The 16870-nt window shown below is 42.2% G+C and overlaps 3 protein-coding genes across 4 annotated transcripts; 1 reads left to right on the top strand and 2 right to left on the bottom strand.

Annotated features, from left to right (window-relative positions):
• Positions 1 to 4: 4 nt before the first annotated feature.
• On the bottom strand, positions 5 to 3636 carry zgc:162944 (uncharacterized protein LOC569993 homolog). The gene is made up of 4 exons (XM_017410123.3): positions 3395 to 3636; positions 1365 to 1536; positions 1064 to 1262; positions 5 to 417 (listed from the first exon to the last, which is right to left on the bottom strand). Exons 1-4 carry the CDS (start codon positions 3587 to 3589, stop codon positions 222 to 224), a joined length of 762 nt encoding a protein of 253 aa, XP_017265612.1. The 5' UTR covers positions 3590 to 3636; the 3' UTR covers positions 5 to 221.
• A 971-nt stretch (positions 3637 to 4607) lies between these two features.
• Positions 4608 to 9031, top strand: cln5 (CLN5 intracellular trafficking protein). The gene is made up of 4 exons (XM_017410301.3): positions 4608 to 4817; positions 5825 to 5999; positions 6334 to 6559; positions 7416 to 9031. The coding sequence occupies exons 1-4, from the start codon at positions 4714 to 4716 to the stop codon at positions 7901 to 7903; spliced, it is 993 nt and encodes a 330-aa protein (XP_017265790.1). The 5' UTR covers positions 4608 to 4713; the 3' UTR covers positions 7904 to 9031.
• On the bottom strand, positions 8525 to 16507 carry fbxl3a (F-box and leucine-rich repeat protein 3a). Of its 2 annotated transcripts, none has more exons than XM_017410300.3 (5): positions 16124 to 16507; positions 13688 to 14069; positions 13441 to 13563; positions 12282 to 12453; positions 8525 to 11874 (listed from the first exon to the last, which is right to left on the bottom strand). In XM_017410300.3, exons 2-5 carry the CDS (start codon positions 14066 to 14068, stop codon positions 11234 to 11236), a joined length of 1317 nt encoding a protein of 438 aa, XP_017265789.1. In that variant the 5' UTR covers position 14069; positions 16124 to 16507; the 3' UTR covers positions 8525 to 11233. The 2 variants fall into 2 exon arrangements, with proteins under 2 accessions (XP_017265789.1, XP_017265788.1); XM_017410299.3 differs by having other exon boundaries at positions 16222 to 16507.
• Between the last annotated feature and the right edge of the window lie 363 nt (positions 16508 to 16870).

Genomic DNA, 16870 nt, shown 5'->3' with positions numbered 1-16870 from the left:
TTCCTTTTTGTTCCATGCTCACTTTATTCTGTAAAATGCAATGAAAGGTGATGAGTCACACATTAATGCCGTACAGATATTAAAACTACCACAGCAGCATATGTTTTAGGTGTATCTATACTTGTTTTTAATCAAGATGCTAACATCAGCTCAGCAGGTATCTACCATAAAACCTGCTTTATTCCCCCCGCGCCCCTCCACGGTCCTCTGCATCCGTGGTTTCAGGCCAGCTTCAGTACGCCCTGCACCATCGAGCCGATTCCGTCGAAGATCTCGTGGATGGGGGCGTTGCACATGAAGGCGCAGGTGGTAACCAGCTTGTTCTTCTCGTCCACGTGGCTCTGAGTGACGCCTGCGCTCACGTGCTTGCAGCCCAGCTGGTTGATGGCCGCCGCGGTGTCAGAGGTGTCTGGATACCTGGAAGAAAAAATAAAAAACGGGGGTTCGGCTGTGAGGGGACGGCTCTGTGCGGGCACCTGAGAGGAAGTTAAATTACTGCTGGGCGTTCTGTAGGGCAGTGGGTCCCAAACTTTTCAGCTTTCGACCCATAAATTAATAGTGACAAAGGTGTGTGATCCCATTTAAATATCCAAAAATGGTAATGACCCTATTAAATAAGAGCATAATGACTACACAAACAGTCCTAACATCCATTATGCTATTTTTTTTTAATCAATTTATGATTTGAATTTCAATTCTCTGTCACAATTATAGTGCAAATATATCAGAAAAACTAGTTTTTTAATTGTAGGTTGATATCTGGAGATTATCTAAGGACCCCTGCTTGGTGTTGGGTGACCCACATTGGGGTCCCGACCCCAACTTTGGGAATCATTGCTGTAGAAAACATCAAAAAAAATAAATAAATAAAGTGGCATTCCTTAAAGAAATGCAAATCGCCCGCTGCCTTGCATGCTAAAGTTCTGAACAAAGATCTCGCTCGACTTGTTAGCACTCGGGTTATGTGTTGGGGATGACTCTCAGGTACTACCACGCCCAATTTCCCCAGAATAAATCCCATTCTAGAGGACCCATGTGCCGTGTCTGCAGGAGTCGGTCTCACTTGTCGTCCTTCTCCATGCCGACGGTGACCTCACAGCCAGGGAACACCTTGGCAGCCAGGACAGGTGAGATGCAGCAGAGGCCAATGGGTTTCCCTTCCCTGTGGAACGCCTGCAGGGCGGCCTTCACCTCCTCATTCACCGCGCAGTCCTTCCCCTGCACCGCCCATGTGCAGAGGTTCTTTGCTGCCCCGAAACCACCTGCGGGACACCGGGTTAGTCCGTTTCAGAGTTGGAAACAGCTTCCACTCTCACCGCCCGAGCAGACGTCTGGTTCCAGAGCGGGCAATGACACAAACCAACCTGGGAATATGACAGCGTCGTGGTCTTTGGCGCTGAGCTTGGACAGCTCCTGGATGTCCCCGCGGGCGAGCCTGGCGCTCTCCACCAGAACGTTTCTCTTCTCCTGAGACGGCTCGCCCTTCAGGTGGTTCACCACGTGCATCTGGTCAATGTCGGGAGCAAACATTTTCACCTGCAACGAGGACAGAGACGCTCAGGAGCCTCTTTCGCTGACGTAGGGCGCCTACTTTGTCCGACTTACAGTTCCGAAATGAATCAGTCATTTCGTCAAGTGAAATCTGAATTTCAATACGTACAACAACATCCATTTTAATGTTTCTAATCAAACTTTTCTTTGGTAAACTCTACCTATACAACTCATCAAGGAGGATGTTTGTGTAATGGAGAACACGCTCACACAGGAAACGTTGAAAGCAACACCTCTGAGCAGCGCTGCAAGGCATTTAAAAAGGACGAGCGGGAATCGGAAAGGTCAGGCTGCGGTTTTCAGTTCTATAGAAGCTGCAACGTCACAGAGCAGATAATCTGTTCACAATACTATAAGGAGAAAAAAGCAGAAGATTGGCTGTAAAGTGGAAAAAAGGAAGGTTTTCTCTGCAGCCTGAGTGCAGTCTGGTCTTATTTTGCATCAGCTAATATAGTCAAAAAGTTGATGCAAATGAGTGATCAACTGTACGAAAAAAGGTGTAGAAAACTACGTCACAGCAGCAAAGGTTTTGTGATAAACTTTTTGCTTACTCTGACTAAGAGCATGTATGTTTTAGATAAGAAAAGAAAGAAATCTTGCATGGGTGTTGTGCTAAACTCTGCTGATTCCATTATGACATTAACAGTTGGTGCAGATTATTTTTACTTCACGCTACAAAACTGATCAGCCAGAGGAGAGAGAAACGCAGTGTGAAGTTATACATTGCTTGGAGATAAACACTTCTTAATAAAGAGCTAAAACTGCAAAAATGAGCGCAAGTTATGATTTTTCTAGTTAAACATAAAAGATGGAGGAAAAAAGGAAAGCTTTCTAAAGTAAACCACAAGGACAGAGCTCATTATGAGACTAAATCATGTCTATGGCAGAAATCAACTTTTTTAAAATTCACAGATTCTAAGGAAGTAGATCAGGTTACTGACAAATCGAGTTTAATTAAATAAATAAAAAATCATGGTAAATGTCTAATCTCTGCCTTTTTTTGTGGGGGAGAAAATGTGTTTATATATATATATATATATATATATATATATATATATTATTAACACCTNCTTCGTTGGTTAAAAGAAACAACTTCCTTTTTTTGTTTGTTTCCTGCTCAACATTTCAGTTCAAATACAGATTTCAAAACAAGATTTGACACTTTGATATTTCAGTTCAAATACAGATTTCAAAACAAGATTTGACACTTTGTTGTTTTCCTGAACAAAAGATGTTTTGGTTAAAAGGAGAAAATGTGTTTATATATATATATATATATATATATATATATATATATTATTAACACCTGGAGAGGACTGTTTTACCTTTAAACCTGAGGACACTTTGCTGTTTGATCAGGATTTTGTGACACGATTGAGAAAACAGAAGAAATAAAAAAATCTCCCAAAAGAGTGCTGTGGATGGCATAACGAAGGAAAAGGACATTTAGTCACAAACTCCTATTTATCCCTTTTATTAAACATATATGATATCTGCAAGTAGATATATGAAGTGCATTCAGTTTAAAAGTCAGTCACTGAGTAATTTTTATTTGTTTAAAAATATGAGGAGACGTTTAAATATGTTGTTGAAATGTTAAAACGTCGCCTGTGTGTTTTGAATACCGGAAGGTATTAAAAGTTTATTTTCTGTCTTTGTCTGCCAGAGGTCAGGTCACCGAGTTAAAATGTGGGTAAATTTAGCAGGTGGCGCACATCAAACCGCAGTGAAAGTTAGCCAGATTGACTATTACACCTTATTCCGGCCCTCACATTTAAAACCGCAGACTATATTTAACGCGCGGAGTAAAAAAAAAAACCCAAAAAGAAACAAGCAGTCTTACGCTGGCACCTCCTCTGCTCAGGTGCACCAAAACAGCGGAGGCTTCGTGGATTTCGCTCCCGTCGTAAACTCCGCAGCCCGCCAGCACCACCGCCACGCGTTTCGCCATCTGCGACGAGTAAAAGCTTTTATTCAGGCTCCGGACCGTGCTGGGAGTCAGAAAGCTGCGGCCACAGTGCTGAAGAAGGGCGAGCATGGCGGACTGTCAGCGAAAACAAACGCCCCCTTTCGGTGGCCTGCTTCTTCGGCCGCTGTTCAGCCGCTTGGTGGGCTCACCGGCGCCCTCTCGTGTTCAGACCTGAGTACTGCTCACCGCACGGGTCGACGTTTTATTTTTATCCAGTTTGTCGCTAAACCAAGACACTTGGGAATAAAAATATCACTTTATAAACTTCCTGTTGCTCAGTATGAACTCAGGTTTAAGGTGTTCAGACTTTATTTTAAGCCTTTAGATTCTTAAACCTATTAATAAATTCAGTTACAGCTTTATTAAAAAAAACTTTTGTTTAGGGAAACAAACTGATTGAATAAACTTAGACTTAGACTTAGACTTAAGATTTGGAAATGTAGAGCTTAAAAATTTAAAGAAGAGCAGCTAGATACTTTAGATGTTTCAGGTACAGACATGTCTTTACTTGCAAACAGGGCTTCTAAATAAAGCGAGCATCCAATAAATAATTAAATTAATCAACTGCACTTTATGGAGTCTGTGGGGAAAAACAAACAACAATATTTATCACCTCAACCTCATTATTGTGGTTAGATTATGTTTATTATCATCTGATGTTTAAGAAAATTCAATAAAATGAATGTTTTTACTCCCTTTGCAAATGTGTCACAGAACTACTATGCAAAATATTGACCAAATCTTTGAAATAAAGTGCAATAACTTCATAAAATGTTTTGTTTGTTAAATATGTTTACTTAAACTTATAAACTTGTATACATTCTAAAATTATTTAGGCTTATTTTATGATTGTTTTAGTTAAGCTTTTAGACGTACTGCCAAATAAGTACAAGACAAACAGAAAGATTTGTGCAAAAAATAGTAGTACTAGTAGTAGTAGTAGTAACAGTAGTAATCCAAGCCTAATTTGGTTTTGAATTTGCCTACTTTATTTTACTTTTTATTTTATTTTATTTGTTTGAGGTTGATGTTACTCGCTAGTTTCCGTCCTGTGTGGTCACGTGATTCCATCGTCAACAACAAAACCACGTGACTCGAAACAAGGAAGTCTTCTGTTCTGCGGGGAGGAATCATGTGAAAGCAATCATCCAAACTTGTGTTTAACTTTGCGTTTGTGCGCTCCTGGCTTCGCCATGTTTCCCTCGGAGGTGTCGGCGTGTTTCAGGCTGCTCCTGTGTCTTCATGTCGTGTCTCAGCTCGGGACTTGGGGACAGCAGCGGTGGCCTGTCCCCTACAGGTACGGAGAGTCCAACTTCACCCGCATTAGGAAGCGTCCGGGACGGAGAAACCTGTGGACAAACACCACCGTCCTCGTTTTCATCGACTGAGTCTTAAAGTTACCTAAGATGTAGTGATTTTGTCTTCGTCAAAAACTGTTTTAAAGCCAGATTTTTACTCCCCGTGTTGTCATTTAATGCTTATTAAAAAGCGCGACATGTTTGAAACTTGGGCAACCGGGAGAAGTACGAGTGATGCGTTCAGGCGACGTCTGAAATCTGACACTCTTTATTTTTATAACGAATTCAGCTTATATTTTACTACTACTTTAGTATTTAAACTAAAAGTAGATTTTAAAGTTTATTTATGAATACTGCGTTTTCTTATTAGTGAGTAATGATTAAATTAAACCTTTTGTTTCTAGACAGAGTTGTGTCACAAACAGATCCTGCCGCTTTAGTTCTGATTTGCAGAATTGAAACTAAAAGTATATTTAGCTGATATTTGATATTTAAAATAGAAATGTGTGTATATTGGTTTAAAAATGCACAGATTATTTTATTTTATGGTTAAAACATCATCATGTCTTGGAGAAAACATGGCACACTGACCTGAGGTCTGTAGAATAAGTATGTATCTGTCACTACTGTGAATAATAGGCATTTAAAATTTTAATTGGAGCCTTTTGAAACCATAAATCTGTCTATATTTTAGGTGACAGCTGTTAGCTGATCTTATTTCTGTAAAAATGACCATTATGCATCTGCTATTACAACATTATCTAATTTAACATTTAACATTTTTACATCACAACTCCTCATCTTTCCAAAGCAAAAACAAACTAATCATAAAAATTAACATTTAAAGAAGTGGTTAAAAGTCCAAAACTCAAATATTCATCAGTATTAAAGTGTTGCCTTTGAGGTTTGAGGACTATCTTTATAAAATATTAGTGATGGAGTGAAAAAAAGAAAAGAAATCAGAATCTACAAGTAAAACTTTCCCTTTTGTTTTTGTGTCTAACAGGCGCTTTGACCATCGGCCCGCCGTGGACTCTTACTGTGAAGCCCTGTACCCCTTCTGTCCCACCGGAGACCGAGATGGACGCATTCCCTACATGAGAGACAGCGACGTGGTCTCGGTTTACCGGCTGCAGACGCCAGTGTGGGAATTCAAGTACGGCGATTTGCTGGGGAAAGTCGTAAGTGCTTTAATTCCTTCGTGTTAAAACAAACAAAGAAAAAAACACACTTTGGGATATTTTAGGTTTCCAGAGGCACAAACTTTATAGCTGTTAAACTCCAGACTCACTGTGGGGATTTTCCTACTCCATATAAAGTATGGTGAATATACAAACCAATTTTGGGGGGATTATCTTCTTATTAAAGTTGATTAAACACCAAAAGTCTAAAGTAAAGCTTACAACACTGTTGCTGGTGACTAAACATATGAGTACGTTGGAAGCAGAAGTGCAGCTGCGTGACGTTACTCGTAGCTTTCCTTATCGAAGCCACTTGTGGCGTTTCTGTTCCCAGCACATCATGCACGACGCCGTCGGCTTCAGCAGCTCGGAGACGGGCGCCAACTACACCATGGAGTGGTACGAGCTCTTTCAGCTGGGCAACTGCACCTTTCCTCACCTCCGGCCGGACGCGGCGGCGCCTTTCTGGTGCAACCAGGGCGCCGCCTGCTTCTTCGAGGGCATCGACGACGCGCACTGGCTGCAGAACGGCACCCTGGAGAAAGTGGGAGAGCTCACGGGTGAGACTCGGCGTCTCGCAGAACATCACCAGTGGAAACGACGTCCCCTTATGTCCATTTTTCCTGCACATAATCCCTTGTCCGTGCTGTACAACAGCATGGTTCATTACGGGTTCAAATCAAAGCTGGTCGAGGAGGGATTGAAGAAGTTGGAGCATTTTTAGGACAAAAGACCTAAAAAATACTCAGTGTCCATGTCACATAGTTAAAATTCCAGCTTGGGTATTTTAAAGCTTGACGTAGTAGTAGCTAATAGTCATCCCCAATAAATACTAGTGCTAACATATTCAAGATTGGACCAAAACAGCTACAGTATAACTTTCCCAACATAAGATGATCTTAGTCTAAAGCTTGATAGGCCTTTATTTTTTATAATTATTTATTTTAATGTCCTACCTTCTATAAAGAATAAAGATATAGATACTAGAAAGACGTTTAACTAAGAAGAGTGATTGTAATAAATATATATATACACACATCTAGATCAGGAAATACAGTACATAGTGTATATTTTGCTTACATTGGTCATGTTTTGTAAACCTGAATTAGAAGATATGTAATTTTGAAATAAAGTATTTTTAATTTAAATGTGGTTAGCCACTATAATTCCATTTCTTCCGTCTCAGCATGCCCTCTGATTGAACACAAGGACCATTTCTGCTTTTAGCGCTTTAGAAAATGAATCCTCTTTTGTGTGGCTCTGTAACTGAGGGTCGTCTCAGCATGAAAGTAATAGGTTTGACTTTTTTATTGATGTCAAGAGGCTCTGGATTGTTTTGAAACCCTGTTTTTATTTTTGTTTTTTTTGTTAATTGGACTGATTAGAATTAAAGTGTTGTTGTTTTTTCCCCTGCAGGGAGCCAGTTCAATAGCATGGCCCAATGGGTGCAGGAGGACAACGAGACTGGCATCTACTACGAGACGTGGACGGTTCTGTCCGACCCGGGCCCCAACACGATGGCGTGGTTCGAGTCGTACGACTGCTCGCAGTTCGTCCACCGCACGTACAGGAAGCTGGCCGAGCTGGGCGCCCGGCTGTCCAGCCGGTCGCAGACCAACTACACCAAGATCTACCTGTACAGCGGAGAGCCCGCGTACCTCGGCAACGACAGCGCCATCTTCGGGCAGCCCGCGCTGAAGAACCTGGCGGCGGACATCCGTCAGTTTTACCACCACTTCAGGCCGCACCAGTCGTTCGTGGACCTGGCTTTCAGCCTGCTGGAGGCCTACAAGAAGATCGTGTTGGATAAGAGCTTCTACCTCTACTACAACTTCGAGTACTGGCACCTGCCAATGAAACCTCCGTACATGAGGATTACCTACGAAGAGGTGCCTTTGCCCTAACAGCCGACTTGAGTTTTTATCAGGGTGATGTTTTTGTCTGTTAGCAAATTATCCCACTGGACAGATCTTAAAGAAACCTTTTAATGATGAACATCGACAGATGAATAAATTGTACTCAGTCCAAACAAAAATGGCTCCAACTCAGTCAGTTTTACAGATATTGAGCTAAAATTGGAGGTGGTAGTAGCTGGGAGTCATCCGAACAAATCCTTCCACTGCTACCAGATGGGACAACAGATAGTGACGTTGCATGAGATTATATATAATCCTTCATTTCTCAGCATTGGATGATGTTGGTTTAGAACTAGGCTGATCTGCATCCCTAAATGTTAATTTTTTTTAAATTTAAGAGTTCCTGTCACCTTTTAAAGATGAACACAAGTTTCTCTTTATTTTCTTAAATCGTTCGGCACACTCCTAATCTGTGGTTCTGGTTCTGATCACGAAAATACTGAAAGCATTTCAAATTAAAACCTTTCCTCTTTATCAACACATTTTAAATTTTTTTACAAATGACCATGTTTAAAAGGTAATCTTTTCCATGCAGTGTTTTTTTGTTTAACTTTGTATAAGTTGCAAATTAATACAAGTTGTAAATTAATAAAATGACACAAACAAGAGTACATTCACAATATTTAATTTCAGAATAAGATGGGGGGGATGCATCGGAACTTAATGAAAAAACAACCGAAGAGAATTCACTTTTGGAGCCACCACTGCACAGATACAGAGGAAATAATCAGGCAGTGTGTTACCGTATCTCAAACATGAACACGGATGGCACAGCTACCTACTTCGATGAGACCGAAGTCGTGAGCGAGTGGTTCAGTCCAAGAAAAGCCAGGACGCGTTTCCGTAAAACGCCTCCATCTTAGCCTACTTCACACGCAGAGCAGCACAAACAGAATGAAGCCTAAACCTGATTGATAAACGCATCATAATACACAAGTTTGTTCACTATCAACGACTTTATGAAAGATACATTTTCCACTTAAACGCAGTTATGTAGCTTTTAACGACATATACATAATACGGAGGTTAAAGGGTTTGAAAGTGCTCTCAAATTAGACCGTCTTAACTTTGAATTTTTCAAACTAATTTAGATTTTTTTTTGTTTGTTTTTAAATTGTATGTGGTTAAAAATCAGAGGAGTGCACCATAAAGAATGTTCAACAAATCATCTTTGATGGAAGCCTATAACTTTTCTTTTGTTGTCATTTGATGCTAACAAACCAATAAAGTTTGATCTGATCAAACAGGAAGATCCTTACTAAGCCTATATGTGTATTAGATTGGACGATTAAATGAAAATACATCCCAGAATAAGCATCGTTTGGGGTTTAATTTGCTGATTAAAATGCCAACACCTAAATACGGTGCACTGACCGACTTATGATGGTGATCCAGTCGGATTTTTCTGTCTGGGAGCGAGTCGCGCTTCTTACTGATCGCTAATTGAAATTTTGAACTCATAACCTGGTTCAGTCTGTTGCCATGGCGATCTGGCCACGCTCCACTAGATCGGTACAACCCTCAGATCCTGTGTTCGTATAGATAAAACCAACTCCTGAAATATACGCAGACGTGGGGAAAATATAAATCCTAACAGTCGGCGGGAGTGAACTTTTTGGACCACCTGTGTGCAACGAAACCTCAACGACGACAACTGAATGCATCACAAACAAACAAACAGAGGAAAAAAACAAATCTCACTGCTGGTCTGCATTTCTTATTTACCTCAAAAAAACAGATTAATTTCAAAAATAGTTGCCATATCACTTAATTACGCAGCTTAGCTTCTCTAGTGACTACAGTCTGAAAAAGACACAGCTAATCAAAGTTTTAACTCTGGTTTTAGAAAAAAGACGAGAGCTGCTGCTTAAGCAAACATCGAAACAAAGAAATATCTTTCTATTCATAAGAATCGAACACAAAGCATTTTATGTACAAATGGATTCGACTTCCCTCTGAAAGGAAAATAAAAACAACAACAATACAAGTTTCACTCATCTGACTTGCCACACGTCGTTTGACTGAAATGAACGAATGAATGCGGGGGGACAGGAGCAGAGGCGGTGAGGAGGACCGACCGCCTCGTGTTTCCCGATCGTGATAATACCATGCAGAGCGAGCGTGGGCTGCAAAACACACGCAGGTGCTCCGAACGGAGAGGGTGGCGACTCGCGAGCTGCGTCGGGCAAGTAACAGAAGAGACAACTGAAACCTATACGGGAAATAAATTCATTCGACGCACCTGAGTGTGCATTTTGAGCTACAAGCTGCGGGGACGAGTCTCATTCTGAACGATTACAAAGCTCTGTGTACCTCCTAATTCATCCAGCAACAAACACATTCAATATTTACAGAAAGTCCGGACCCCCCCCCCCCTTCAGTAATTACAGCTTTATCGTTTCTGTACACTGTCCCTGGCATCTGCTTTAGCAGTATAATTAATCATCAGGAGCTTTCTTCATTTGGCCGTAAAGACTTGATCCGTCCCAACTATCATTTGGTTTACAGGTAAGGTGCGTAGAAATCGTCTCGCTGTACAGAAACCTTCTTTTGCCAACAGGAAAAGTAGTGTTTCACGCTATTATACAGACTGTGTGATGAACAAAAAGGGATACACATTCTGAAGGATTTGCAAAATATAAAATTCTGTCACAATAATCAACACTGTACACCTTCACGTCACATATAGCCGACCGAATTTATATACACGTCTGTCTCTCTGACAGCATTTAATGTTGCCAAAGGTAAGTTTGTGAGTGAGTTCAGGTGGACGGGAAAAGCGTGCAAAATGCTCCGTTCGAACATGAGGCGTAGGACCCAGCGAAATTCCCTCAGGAACGCCCGAACACCGAATCTGTGCGTCTCACCTCGAAAGCCATATTGTGTCGGAGCGCGCCGAGCTCCTGTCTCAGACTGTAGGAAAGAGGCCCACTGGTAGTGTAATAACACAACTGTGCACGATGAACTCCAAAGAATGAGAAACATTAAAACATACCTGCACACATGTCTACACACACACACACCCTCTCCTGATACAGACAGCCACAGCCACACTGTTAATACAACTGAATTTAGATGTTATAAAAGTGTTGATTTTCTTCCATCTGCTCCGTCGTAGTGAGTTTTGTCACCAGTTCTCCTTGATAACAAGAGGCAGGAATTACAGCGGTGTTGTGTAAAGTTACATCCCTGCTTTTCACTCCAAACAAGAGTTCCGCTCACCGCGTTGGCACCGAATGTTTCACTACAGCGGAGTGTTTAAAACGCTCTCCGGCCCGCGAGAACTCCGACATGCCGGACTCTGCGCTCGGCGTCCTCCTACCAGGTCGGCATCATGTCCGGGAACCAGACCCGGCCCAGGTGCTTCGACACCTCCCAGTGGATCTCATCCAGGGAGTATTTATGATCCGGAATCAGCACCTCCTCCATGATGGACAGCTGGGACAGCCTCCGGCCGCACATTTTGACGAACTCCACGAACGCGCTGCAGGACACCTCGCACTCGCCCAGCCCGATGGCCGACAGCTGAGTGCAGTGCTTGGCGATGCGGATCAGCTCCTCGTCCAGAGGGCGCAGGCCGTTGGCGCACACGACCAGCTCCACCAGGCGGGGGCAGTGCAGGCCGACGCGACCCAGCACCTCCTTGCTGACCGAGCGGCCGAAGTAGAGGTGCGTGACGGGGATCTCCTCGTTGAAGAACGGGCCGAACTCGTCCTCGTAGAGGAAGAAGTACATGACCAGGTTGAATTTGGGCGAGTGGCGCACCATGGCGTCCCAGCTGCTCTTCTTGATGGTGTGGAAGTGCTGGCTGGGGTTCTCGCTCACCACGTCGATGCGCAGGTGCTCCAGGTGGACGTGCTTCTCTGAGGAGAGGGCCAGGAGGAGCTCGTCACTGAGGAGGTGGTAGTTCAGCGCCAGCTCTCTCAAACCGTGACACTGGTCGGCCACACACAGGATCCCTACAAGCAGGGAGAGAAAATCTGTATTTTTAGTGCAAACCAATTGTCCAGCCCTGATTTTAATTTCAACTTGAGAACAAAAGGGTCCACTGTGTTTGGCCGGAAAGCTACAGCTCAATCAACAGACTTTGCTGGAAATAAATAAAAAAACTCCACCAGGAAAATGTATGTCACAGCAAGAAACCACATAACAGTTTATTCATAATTACTGCCACAGTATGAAGTCACAACACTGAAGACAGCAGGCAGGGAAATTACAGGCTCCAAAACCAAATGGAAAACTAGTCCTGTGACTTAAAATAGGAAACATTCGACCCACGTGATATGTGGACGTGATGTGAAATAATACCGATGTCGATAATCAAAAGTCCCACAAAAACAATTAGACAAAAGCTGCTTTCCTGTACCTGCAGGGGAGACGTGAGGGCAGCTGCTCATCTTCAGCAGCTTCAGGGTGTCGCTGTTGTTGGCCACCAGCACCTTGAGAGACGGGTCGTCGACCGGCGTGTCGTCAATCTTCAGCGAAGACAGCGATTTGGAGTTGACGAACACCACGGTGAGAGCCGAGATGAAATGAGACTGCGGAAGGACAAACACAACGCTGATTTGAACGCATCTTTTCAACTAATTTGTGTCCATTGTTGCTTTTTGTAGGCGCTGCCGAAACAACTTCAATTACTGACTGCGTTACTGTTAAGGTAAATGTGTTAACTGCACAAAAACATCCTACAAATACAAAATACTTAATCAATCTACATAAAATACAGTTCTATAACAACAAACAGCAATGTCAGAATTGGCTCCTGATGACAGAACCAGCAACATATTTTCATCCCATTTAAAACTATTCAGCAGAATCTGACAACCTGATGACAGAAAATTTGGCTAAAATATCCTTAGGCTTATTTACCTAACCTTTAGAAATACATTAAGAAAAAAGGCTTAACAAAACGGCACTGAAATATGTTCAGGCAAGCTTAAAAATTCAATTACTAACTGCATATAAAATTATAATCAGCCTCAGATGTGTGATAAGTCTAAAAATAAATAATATTGACATTTTGGAACATACTGAAGCCCCTAAAGGATGAATGTTTGAAAAATTCATGTTGTCCTTCAAAAAGAATTTTGAAAAGCCAAGGTTCTTTCTGCGCTCACATGTAGGGGGAAGGTTTCAGGCTGGTATGAAGCACACGTGTTTTTTTTTTTTTTTTTACACAAACACGTGTGACAGCTCTCCAGGTTACGCAGATTTTCGAAAGGTTCGCGAGGAGATCTCGGTGCACCCGCAAAGACCAAACAAGGATTTTTTGAAAACAACACGGTGTCTTTTCTGAGGCCAGCTGAAGTAAACGTGACCTCGTCCGGGTGTGAAAACACATATTTCTGTGGCTTTATCTGTCGATGACAACATTCGCTTCATTGCCACAAATTAAAAACATAAAGATGATTTGTAAAGACTTGCGAAACAAAACGAAAACCGCGGCATTAAATTCAGAGATTTCTTTTGACTTGTCATACTAATACAGAAAAAAAAAAAAGTGTGATTGTTGACTTTAACCATACCTTTGGGACCTCCATGAAGCTGGGCCGGGCTGTGGAGATGAGCCCCAACGTCTTCAGCGAGCAGTTCACCAGCTGTGAAAGGATATCACACGCTGCCTCTGCCGACTCCATGCTACTGTCCACCTGACGACAACAATTAATACGTTTATATCTCTTCAAGAACATAAAACAGGATTCAGGCCCGAAATCAAATAAAAAACAAACGCATACAGCGAAACTGCACAGACACAAGTTCTTCTGTGTTTACCTTGAAGCTGACGTACTGAAGGTGGTTGGAGTGCCTCTTTATGATCTGCTTGATGAGGTCGGGGTGCGTGGCCTTCAGGTACGAGCTCGCCGGCTGATTCAGCTCAAACTCGAAGCACCTCCACAGCTCGGGCATGTGAAAAGCCTGGTTCCACCCGCGGCACACCTGGGAGGCGTACGCCCGGTCCAGCAGCGGGAGGTACTGGAAGATGTGCAGCAGGAGCTCCTCGGGCAGCAGCGACCAGTCGCCGCCCCGTGGCTCGCTGGCCGCCACCTCCGCCTCGTCCTCGCTCACCTGCGACCGCACCTTCTTGCACGCCTCGGGTGGGCTTTCGCTGGAGCAGTCGCTGCCGACCTCCTCTCCTCCTTTCATCCGTTTCATCCTGATAAAAAAAAAAAACAGCATGAAATGATTTCCAAAGTCCGTCATGAAACATAAATGATTCATAAGTTCACTCAGTTTGACACCAGCTGATGTTTTTCTCCCAGCAAAAAGCTTGTAAATCTGCTTCTCTGCGCAGAGGCACATAAACTATTCACAGTTCTATACGACAGACTTTATTTGATAATTATTCATCTTTATAGCGGCATGAAGTAAGTCCTTCCAAAACTACAGTACAAGCCTATAAATCAATGCTACCTTCACACACACGTTAAGTCTTATCATGAACCCTGAAGCAGCTCCAGACAATCACAGATGCCACCTTTAGCACATTTCGCAGATAAAGAGCCAAGACAGCCTCTCTCGGCTATAAAGCATAAAACACAAAACACGGCGTCCATTTTCCTGGAAAGCAAAGATCAAGCTGGACTCATTTTTGAACAGAATACATGTTCACGCCCCTTTGTCCATTTCTGGGACTTGCCTGGTTAAAGAGACGGGCGATAAGCTGATAAAAATGTCTGCCGCCCTGAGAACTGAGCAGGATTTCACAACACGACTACTTGCTTGAGTAGAACAGGTTCGGGTTACGTTTCTGGCCGCAGCAGCGACTCCCACGCTGAGTGATGATCTGTCGAGGTATTCCTGGGCCCATGTGACGGCGTTAATCACGATGAATTGACAGAAACGCACGCTGGAAGGTCACGACTACCACACTGAGGTTTCAGGCTCAGCCTTTAGAGACCTGGCTATCTGTGCATGCCAAAATCTGACCTGATAGTTGAATTTTACGATCATTTAGTATCAGATGCGTTAGATTAACATGTGCTTTATCTCTGAAACCTTTTAAATTATTCGTCTTCTTTTTATCTCACAACTCTGACACAATTCATCCCGAGCTCGTCTGTTTCGTATACTTTAATCACACCATATTGTCTGCTCTTTATTTAGATTCGGACAGTTTAAATTTAAACCCTGATCTCCTGTTTTCTTCCTGAACATCTCCAGCTTTTCTACAACATTTTAGAAAATCAAACCGCTGTGGATTCAGAAACAAGTGACATGTTTATTCAAGTCCATCTTACTGAATGAGCCCCATAATTCAAAATTAATAATTAACTCGTACAATGATCGTGTTCAGATTAAAAAATAACGAAATAATGATTTTAAAAAGTCACATTTCACAGTAATCTGTTTTTTCCCCTCTCCAAAATATTTAGCAATTATTTTAAATTGAAATGTTTGTCATTTTGTGCCCTTTTCTTTTTTTTAAAGTGTGTTTTAAGAAGTTTAAAGAGCTTTAATCTGTCCTATAACGAGGAAATGTTCCTTTTATAATTAGTTTTTCTTTTAAATTTTAACTACTTCCATTCAAAACGAAGGAAAATATATCATCTGGTGACAAAGAGATAGAGCCCTGGTGCTTTTATTGAAGACAATATAAGTTTTTTTTTATTGTTGTTGTTTTTGTTAAACTATAAGTGCTTTGATATGTATTAAAATCCACCTGCAGATCAGCACTTCACAACAAAAATCACAAATTGCATCTCATCATAGTCTTATTTGTATATTATTTAAAACTTATGTGCTCAGTGGCCTTCTTCCCCGATTTAATGTTTGTAAAATTACATTCAAGTTTGTTTAAATGATCTAAATACAGCACAGACACTGAGAAGTATTTGTGCCCGAGAAAAGATTGCCAGCATTTGATGCATTTTACATAAACAGACATCATTAACAATAAAAGAACATTATTAAACACATTACATTAAACTAAAAGAAACTTTTTGGTCACGCCTCCGATGGAAAACGTGAGAAACGTGACAGAGTGGTTGTAAAAATGGTATTACAGGTTCTTACAAATTCATTACATAAATATTAAAGTATATACCTTTTGCAGAATAACCAGTCGTGTTGTTAAAGTGAATGAATTATAAAAATGTTTGTTTTGCTTCATACAGCAGCGGCAGCGTCAATGAATGTAGCAGTTAGCTAAGTTTACGCTAGCTTGTTTAGCATCACCGTAAACTCTCCTCGGAGAAACATTAGCCGCACCTGAACAGCTGTGACACATTATCCGTGGAACAAGTCCTCCTGTGTTGCCGTGGTGTGCTCGCTAAGCTGAAGCCAGCTCCTCGGCCGAGCCTCCTTACCTGCTTGTTTACACGCACGGCTCGTCGAGTGGCTGCTCTCGGGGGGGTGGGGGCAAATCCGGACACACGCTGGCTTCGCTCTTCAACCCGGACCCACGAAGGAAAAACTCATTCGCACCGACCAAACAACTCGCATCGGAACTCGAGTACCGAGCCGTCCGGCGGCAGAGAAGAAGAAAGTGCCACCTCCGCCGCTTGGCTGACCTAATTCCTCCTCCTCCGAGAGAGAGAGAGTTGCAGCCGCCCCCCCCCCCCAGCCCTGAAATGGCGAAGTGTTGTTTTGACAGCACCGGTGCATTATGGGAAACGTAATGCGAAATGGCTGTTGGTAAAGATCGTCTGTAATTCGTGAGATGACCCACCCGAGTGTAAAAAAATACAATCAAAACAATAAAAAAAGGCGAGTAAGAATATCACTTGTTTTTTTTTCCTGGGGTGAAAGAGGATGATTACTTAAACATGAACACAAATACAAAAGTTCCTTAATAATCCTGACTAGTAGAGATAACCCTTTCTCTCTAATATATTTATTTTCAACAAAGCAAAACCATCGCATTTCAATAAGAATCACTACAACAGTGTTTTACACTTAAAGCCACAAAACACACTCAGTTGTATTTATTCATTTTGATAGGGCTGCTTAATGTCA

This window comes from Kryptolebias marmoratus, linkage group LG6 (assembly GCF_001649575.2).
Source record: "Kryptolebias marmoratus isolate JLee-2015 linkage group LG6, ASM164957v2, whole genome shotgun sequence".
Lineage (NCBI taxonomy): Eukaryota > Metazoa > Chordata > Actinopteri > Cyprinodontiformes > Rivulidae > Kryptolebias > Kryptolebias marmoratus.
The sequence above is the reverse complement of the archived record's forward strand: the minus strand, read 5'-3'. Positions and strand labels throughout refer to the sequence as shown.